Genomic DNA, 9436 nt, shown 5'->3' on the forward strand with positions numbered 1-9436 from the left:
GGGAGAAACATATGTAGAAATAGAAAGAACTTCTGAGACGAAGTGGACTAAACAGGAACAAGAGGGATCCGCACCGAAGAAGACCCATACCCTTTCCTTTGTTTGGGAACGGAAGAGATCTAAGTGAATGGAGGCGAAAAAAAAAAAGGATGAATTCTATTTTATTCCATTACAATGAAATGACATTTTTGTATAATTATGGTACTTTAAACTCGTTGTTCAATCACTTTTCACTCTTATTTCAATCTAAAATTTGACCAATGGTGTGTGGTCCTTTAAAACCCACGTATACACCCATCCAAGTCTGCATGGCAACGTCCTTGCCCATCTAATAACCTTATTTTATTATTTTTCTTTTGTTTTGGGGGGTGGGGGGTGTTGGGATTGTAACCCATCATCCATTAGATCAATTGTCAATCTATTTATTCAGTAGTCACATTTTATTACAAAGGTCTAAATCACATGTCTGTCACGGACGTTAGATGGCCATAACAAAGGTGTTTTTTTTTTCACTCAACGATAATATTCTTAAGAGCAAAAAAGAAAAAGAAAAAGAGCCCAATATCATGTGGCTATTGTTAGGTCATGAAATTTTAGAGCAAATTAATATTGAAGCATTTCCCTCATGACTAAACTAATCCAGATCGGGTACAACTAATAAAACATTAAATCAGTAAAGAGGCATTTAAATCAGATCTGGACCATTGTATTGGTATCAATACACGTGTCACCGCCTGAAGGTGGTATTGCACGGAATTGTACGAGATCGGAATTGCAGACGATTTTTTTCCACTGTGGAGGTATAAGTCATCGATGGAGACATAGGAGCAATGGACGACTTAGATTATTTATAAAATGATCAACGGCTCAAATTAAATATGGTGTTTGTAAGTTGCGAGAGCTTAAGCGCTAACTTGTTTATGGAACATTATTCACGTACTTGGAAAAAAGGTGTAGTGATGGAATGATTTTGACCAGACTTATCTGTTGATTTTCTTCCCGCATTGTTTCATTCTTGCATGTGACACAACATTGTGGTGCCCCTCTGGTGAGCTTCCTCCAACGGTTCAACTTCGTATCATTGTATCGATGTACTCACACATCATGCAATCAATAGATAGTTAGGGAAGATAAAACTATGGAAGTTAATGTTATAGCTCTCACATTGTTCTATACTTTGTTCTGGAAGCTGGGTTAGATTACATGATAACCAACTTTAAACCTAATTCTTTGGAAAAATTTGTCTATTACTTGAGTTGCAGTCAAGTAGCTATAACCCCTGTTGACGGTCAAATAAATGGAATCATTCACTTCTCCATAGGATTCACAAATGCACTCATAGGTTATAGTGTTTTCTAAAATACCCTTTTAGATTCTATTTCTTTGACTGCGGTCGCGGTGACTTGGCTCCAATTCTTCCTTCTGCTTGGCAACCAAAACGGAGTGGCAACAATATCTTGTGCACCTTTCAGTGAGGAAAATGTGAAAAATCTAAGGACAAATATGAAAGACCATGCCAAGATGAGCTTGATGCATGAGAAGCTTTTCAAGCATTACTTTACTTAAGACTTGCTCAAGCATTCCTTTTCTGAAATTTATATGATCCATGTCTGTACATGATGTATGCAAGAGGGTATCTTAGGGTATTTCATCGACTATACTAAAGTGTCTGCGGGACACCATTCTATGCTTATATGTGCACAAGTGACGCAAAATGACGTAGTTAGTACAAACAAAGAGAAACAATGGAGTTATCCAAGCATGTCATCATACAAGTGTAATATACAAGAGAGAACGTTCGCGCAACGTCTAGTGTTGAAAGAATGACCAAAGGTCATCCCTAGCTAGAATCAATCTCTCTTCCTTATTGGGAATACCACTTTCGCCGGTCCTATAGGGAGAAAGTTTAAACTTTAGCGTTTGATAAAAATATCAATTTTTCTTAAGCAAAGTGGGTGCCTAACACCTTCTCACTCTTACATGTTATCCCTACAAACGCTTGCTTTAGCTATGCTTAACAACTACCATTAATCATGCTTATCAAACATTAAACTAATTAACTAATATTATACTAACTAATTAATCCTAAGCATGTCTAACTATATTTTTTGTGTGAAAACATGATCAACTAATTAATGTTAGGTAATATTAAGCTAACTAATTAACTAATATTATACTTAATTAAGCTTCGGCAAAATGGTCGTGGTATGTGCAGAAAAAAAAGTAATGCGGAACGTTCGGAGCCCGGTGAATGTTCACGTAAGTGATATGATTGACACGTGTTAAATATGTTAATCCTGCTAACAGAGATCCCAATATAAGCGGACTCCTCCTTTGATTCCTCTTAGAAATCTCTCTCTCTCTCTCTCTCTCTCTCTCTCTCTCCTTGCTTCTTCTTCAAGGCCGTTCCTTCTTTCTTCTTCCTTTTTCAGCGCTATCCAATCTAGCTGAAGTTTTATCTACCAATCTCACTGAAGATTTGCATCCATGGTAAATTCTCATGGGTTAATAATATCTATCCAAGAAGTAATAATAAAATCCTAGATATTCAAGAGCTTTGTTTACTTTATAAATTTAAATTTGTCCTCTACCATACATGCAAGCTTTACTATTTAAATCCCTTCCCTGATGATTAATATGTAAACATGGTATTTAGATATGTGTGGCCAAGTCTTTCATATGCTTAATGCCTGAAAATAGTTATGTTGATTTTTTTCTTACCTTGAGAGCAAAGCAAGAGAGAGAGAGAGAGAGAGAGAGATGATTGATGGGAACAATTGATTCAATCCCTCTGCCATGTGCCCTCCTATGTTCAATCCTTCACCCCAGCCCTCCACCCTTTTCCACCCCTACTTCCCGTGAGTTCCCCCTCCCTTACTACACCTCTTCCCAACCGCCTTCATCCTCCTCTCTCACTCCCTACCATTATCATTTCACGGTATGACCAGCTCCCACCGCCACTACCTTGTGCCCTCTACTATTCCACTAGCCCCCGCTACCTTGCGTCCATTGCCTCTACCAATCGTAACCCCATCCTCAACCTTTGGGTATCACCACCTGCCATAGCACCTAGTTCCACTCAACCCCTGGCCCCATCTAGCCCCATTCAAAGCCCACCCCTGCAACCATGGTTTCAACCCAGACCCTCTGTCACCGATGTCTGATTGCAGGGAGAGATTGTCGAGAGGTGTTTGGTACGGTGAACGATTACATGGTGTGGGAATGTACAGGGCGTAGGGGGTGAGAGATTGCAAGGTTGAGACAGAGACGATACACAGGGGTGGGATAGGGGTGGGCTTGCAATGGCAATGCGATGCATATGGATGAGGTGCTCCCTCCTTAACATCTTCTTCTTCCTAACTACAACACCCACCCTTACACCAGACCCCATTCCATCCCATTTGCAAATCCAGTCGTAGAATGCTTTGGTCAATGCTGCTATAACAATTGCTCTGTTGTCTAGGTTGAGGAAAGTGTAGTTGCAGGGGGTGGAGTGGGTATCGAGTGAGTGTTGTTGAGATTTAGGAGAGGGGTGGGCTGGATGGGGAAAGGGGTAGTTACAAGGTGGGGTGGCATTATCGGGGGTTGGTAATAGGGAATATCTGTGCAGGGCAGGGGTGGGGTTGTAGGGAAGGGAGGTGGGGGCATGAATGGCAGGTCAGTGCATGTGATGGAGGGGCACATGGGTGGTGTGCGTGGGCTGGATTGTGAAATTTTGCAGCTCACAACGATGGGTTGTGAGATATGCAGTGCTACTCATGTTTGGATGGATAGTTATAGAGTGGGATGGGTTTACAAGGGAGGGTGGGGTGAGAAAGGAGGGAGTGGAGCCGGGTTGTAGGGTGGGGCGAGAAAGCATGGGGTGGGGTGGAGTAGAATGGAGTAGGAGGGTGGTCGCTCTGAGAGGAGGGTGAGGGGTGGGGCTGGGTGGCGCCAACCTGCCGAGTGGGAAGGTTGCAATGGAGTGGGGATGGTTGTCGGAGAAGACGAGGGGGTGGGGTGGTGATGATGGCAGCGGCAATGGTATGTGGAAGACAATGGGGTTAGGGATAAAGGCTGGTAGAGGGAATTAGGGAGGAAATGTCAAAACATGTAAGAGGATGAAGGAGAATCACTGCTTTTGGTAGTTTTGTAAATCCCAACCCAACATTGTGTATTTTTGTTAACTGAAAAATTAATGGATAGTTTCGTAAAGGAAAACCTAATTTTGTATAATCTTGTAATTTTCCCTTGAATTTACTTGTGGTGTGTAGATTTGAGGGTCTTGAATTTGGATATGGATGGTTTAAATGGGCTTTTGGTGAAAACCGACCTAGATTCTTCAAGTTCACCCTCTTTTGGTGAAAGCTTTGTGCTATTTTTGTTTTTGCTTTGAAAAATTGAGGAAACATAGTGGGGTGGACGACTTCGGGAAATGGCCGATATTTTCAATTATATTTGATGCCTTGTAACGAATTGCCGAGTATTTTGATCTGTAATGTGTTTACATTGGAGAAAGCTTTCTTTTCCTTTATTTATTTATTTTTTTTCTCTTAAATTTTAAATAACAAAAGTTATTCTTGATTCTAATATTGGCCTGATTCTGTTGACTGTACTTCTGGTTTCAGTGAAACTAATCGGTATTTTGATCTTCCATTCTGTTCCCTAGGTGAGTTTCTTGTTTCTCACGTGTTAGCTCTTTTTGGATTTTTGAATGACAATATGGAAGTTGGTTATTGATTGGATAATTGCAGCTCATGTGACCGATGTAGAAACGCAACCCTAAAACGATGCAGAAGATAATGGAAAAACAAAACAAACAATGCATACAGATTTTTATGAGGTTCGGCAAGGTTGCTTATGTCCTCGGTGAGATGAAATCCTGCTTCACTATCAATGGAGAATATATAGGGTTACAGCGCTCGTCCTCACACCTCTCAGTATTGCTTGCGTTACAGAGAAAGAAACACTCGCTACAAATATATAATAAAAAAAAACCCTAATATAGAAAGTACACAATTGCCCTCAAATAAAAAATTCGAGCGGGGGGCTACGCCCCCCTACACCCCCTACTATGCAGGGGGGCCTCCTGCCTCCCTTGCAACCCCCACGGCCCTCTAACCAGCTAGCGGGACTATCGTCCTATCTGTCTAGGTGCTGCACCAATACTCCTTGGATTAAACTGCGACAGAATACAAGACATCATACACCAACAACCGAGAAGAAAGAAACTCTTGGTGAATTCTTGAACGGAGATCATTTAGTCAGTGCTCCCTACAAGCTTGAGTTCTTAGGTGTGAAAGACTATGAGGTTGTCTACAAAAAGAAGTTGTCTAAGGAGGAGGTAGCTCAGTTCCAAAATGCAATCACTAAGGACTACTACTTCCAGATGTACTATGATGATTTGCCAATGGGTGGGTTCATTGGAACAGTGTACATTAAAAAGGATATAGAGGAAGGCAAGACTGACCCCAGTGACTTCAAGTACTTCCTTTATAATCACATTTATTTTGACATTTCCTACAACAAGGATCTTGTTATCGAAATTAAAGTCCAAATTTTCCCATTTAACTTGGTAGATCTCACCGAGGAGAAGGAAGTTGAAGTCAAATTCGCCTACTCAGTGACATGGAATGAAACCACCATTCCTTTTGAGAAGAGGCTGGATAAAAACTCGTTGTTTTATTCACTGCCTCATGACTTTGATTTGTCTTCAACTATTAATTCATGTGTTACATTTCTTTCCGTTACTGGGATTCTAGCAACCAAACTCATGCTAGTACTCAATAAAGATTTTGTCAGATAAGAAACCTCTCCAATCCACTAGTGGCATCACCTTTGCTTGTATTGGGTGGGATTGCTGGTAAAAGCAGCAAGGCTGAATTCCAAGCTCCTTGCAGAACAACAAAGTATCCCAGAGAAATTCCACGATTACCTTGGTACCAGGGAACTTTTCTTCGGGTGGCAATAGTTAGTTTATTGCCTTTCTGTACCTTCCAGGTGCAGCTTGACTACATACTTGTGGGGTCACAGTACTTACACCATTTACAGCATTCTCTTCATTGTCCTCATATTTCTTTAAATCCTGTTGTACATTGCTTTAATTACTGTGGTATTGACATTCTTCCAACTTGCGGCTGAAGACCATGATTGGTGGTGGAGGTATGCAGTTTTCTTGTCCTCTGTTTATTGGTTTCTGTAGGGTACTTGTAGCATCATCCCTGTAAACTACAGCTCCTAGTCCACATTATTGTCTGTTGCTCTGCCTTGCTTTTCTCCATCCATTAACTTTTTCTTATTCTTTAATCTTCCTAACATGCATTCATAGATTTTTCTCTTGTAATGTTTGTTTGTCTTCAGCAATGCATGTGGATACAAGTTCTAATATTTGATTTACAAACAGGAGATTCTTGTTTGGATTTGTTTTTTATTTTTATTTTTATATATTTATTTATTTATTTATTTTGAGGTCTGGTTTTGTATAAGTTAGGCTTGTAAGAAGTATATGCATGCTTGTGGATGCCAGAGATTGAAATAAAGTTGCAGTCTTCCTTGCGACTGATATTTAACCTCAAATATTGGAATTAGCATGCTAGTTGAATGAAAAAGGGAACACATGCTTTATACACTAGGTTTTAGATTCATTCATTGTATTTTTAACTGACAAGGGCTTGTATTCCGTCCTTTTTCTTATTCTTGTTTCTTTTTTCAAATTCTGTTTTTCCTCCCTTGGGGTTATGTCTTTTCCGCTTGTTGTTTTAATGATCAATGCTTTTAGCTTATGCATCTTATCACATTAGAAAACCTGTTGCCAATCTGACAGGTTGGGAGAAACTTGATGGTCTGGGGATTTCTATGTTGTCTTTTGAAAATTTACTAAGAAAAAGGGATTAAAATTGTTAGGGATATGCCTACACTCCTTTAGTTGGTTTTGATGATAACAAAGATATGAAAGTATTTCACAATTTTCCTTCAAGTATTGTTTTTTAGAGACTTCATATCAAAGATCGAATTTGGTGAATGAAAGGAAGAAATGAAGATTGAAGTCATCAAATGAAGAGTATCAACAAGTTGGCATCAATGCTTCAAAAAGATATCATAAGAATTTAAGCTTCAAGATGTCAAGACATGAAGCTCAAAGACATGGAATTGCAAACAAGAAGAAAAGAAGATGAAGTGCCAAAGAGTGGAAGGTTCAAGTGAAGAAGAAGACCACTAGGATAGATTGGTCATTTTTAATGTAATTTGAAACTTCCACATATATATGTGCACTCACCACATGCATGTGTATTGCATCATACTAGAATGACCATAGAGCATACATTGACCAAGTACGAAGAGTCTCTAAGTGGTGAGGAACATATTAGGAAAAATGTGTTCTAGTGAAATTCTGTGAAAACCACATTAACCTGACTTAAGGGTATTTTGGATAATCTTAGAGTTGGTATCAGGAGATGAAACCTTCATAGAAGTTGCAGGAAATCGAGTCACGATTTCAACACAACTGATTTTAGGTCATTCTAAGGTTGGACAAAAAAAAGTTATGATCAAAACACTAATGGCTGGTCAGTATGACAGCATTATGTCAAAGCAGAGTTTGTCATGTTGGCGGTCAACTGACTGGAAGCCTCGATCGATCGGAACTGTCCGAGACCATAGACGATCGATCGGTAAAAAGTTTTGATCGATCGATGATACCTGAAAGTGCCCCAACGGCTATATTTTGCTATAACGGCTCTTTTCGGTCGATCGGCTACAGATGGCGATTGACTGGTGGTCCCAGAATACGACCGTTAGAGCCTGATTTTTTGCCTATAATGCTCTTCTAAGCTCACCTATAAATACCTCTAATGCTACTCACTAATCAACAAACTAATCCCAACTTTAGAGAATCATTATTTGAACATTAGAAGTGAGAATTGGTCTACACCATCTCTTGAGTTCAAGTTCTTTATTTTACATTCAAGAGAAACTCAAGACAATCTACAAGTCTTCATCTTGGCATTTACATTATAAGCATCAAGAAGACTTCAAAAGGTGCATTCATTCTATCATCATTGCATATTTCATTTGCACCACACCAGAGGTAATTCTCTTTTATTCCACTTCTCCATTTTCTATTTTACATTAAGTCTAGACTGTACTTAGGCTTGTGTAAGGACCCTCTCATATTTAAGAGATTGTAAGGATCCTCTTATCCTTAAAAGAATGTAAGGTGCCTCTTTACCTGCAAAGGAGATTGTAAAGGTGTCTCTCTGCATGTAAAGGGGATTTGTAAGGATACTCTTATCCATGAAAAAGATTGTAAAGGTTTTATTCCCTATCTACCGTACTGAAAGGGAGAACTAGTGGAATACCTTACAAAAGGATTCTTGTGGGGAGTGGACTAGAGTCAGATTGAGTCAAACCACTATATATCTTATGTTGTGTGATTGTGTCTATTTTACTTATTCTGCATCGTTTTTAATTTGCAATCACACTTGGGACCTATATATCGAGAAGAGTTAAAATTTTCACTAGAATAACCTATTCACCCCCCTCTAGGTTATTTAAAAAATTTCCTGAGAAAGGTAAGGAAATGAAATGATTGTTTTATGAGGTAGTTGCTCTAGTCAAATCAACAATTCAGTGCCAAAAGGAAATGGAAGACAAAACGAGGATCGTTTATCTCGTAGAAGACTATTGCAATGTTAATTGTCATAAAATGACTAGTGCAATCAGGTATTAGAGCTGATTTGGGAGTTGCCCCGATTAATGACAAGCTTCGAGAAAGTTGTTTGAGGTAGTACGACCATATGCAACGAAGGCTTGAGGACACCCCAATAAAGAGGAGTGATTTGATCATAATTGAAGGAGCTAAAAGATCTAGTGGCAAGCCTAAAATGACCATAGAAGAAATTGTGAGGAATAATATGCATAGTCTAAGTCTTGGCCCAAGTATGACCTCGAATAGAGCCTATTGGAGGGCAAGGATCCATGTAGCTGAGCTTTTCCTGGCTTGCTAGGTTATGCCTCTTTCCTCTTACTTTCATCTCTCTTTCGTTTCTCTGTTTCATTTCTTCTTTCGGTTCTCTGTTTCATTTCTTATTTTCTTATTTTTTTCCTTTTCTCCTATCATGTTTGGACCTCAATGTTCCCTACTTTGTATTGTACAGATCCATGTAGCTGACCCCATTAAGTTGGGATTAGGATGAGCTTTTTGTTGTTAAAGTAAATTTCTCAAAAAGAATCATGAATCAAGTCAAAAGCATCTAGATCCATGAGCTGCTAGGCTAGTTATTGGGTGTACCTAGTGCATGAGGCTCTTGCCACTACAGGGTCTAGGGAGGCCAGAGGGTCATAATTTATGCAACCTTACCCCTGCATTCACGGAGAGGCTGTTCACCAACTCAAACATGCAACCACTAGGTCCAAATGGAGTGACCTTACCATTGCACCGAGGCCTGCCCTCAGCTCT

At 39.6% G+C, this 9436-nt stretch overlaps 1 protein-coding gene across 1 annotated transcript; it reads left to right on the forward strand.

Annotated features, from left to right (window-relative positions):
- Positions 1 to 3959: 3959 nt before the first annotated feature.
- Positions 3960 to 5785, forward strand: LOC122074183 (transmembrane 9 superfamily member 4-like). Its single transcript, XM_042639041.1, has 5 exons — positions 3960 to 4023; positions 4254 to 4362; positions 4608 to 4648; positions 4734 to 4747; positions 5201 to 5785. Exons 1-5 carry the CDS (start codon positions 3960 to 3962, stop codon positions 5783 to 5785), a joined length of 813 nt encoding a protein of 270 aa, XP_042494975.1.
- Positions 5786 to 9436: the final 3651 nt, after the last annotated feature.

This window comes from Macadamia integrifolia, chromosome 3, assembly GCF_013358625.1.
Source record: "Macadamia integrifolia cultivar HAES 741 chromosome 3, SCU_Mint_v3, whole genome shotgun sequence".
NCBI lineage: Eukaryota > Viridiplantae > Streptophyta > Magnoliopsida > Proteales > Proteaceae > Macadamia > Macadamia integrifolia.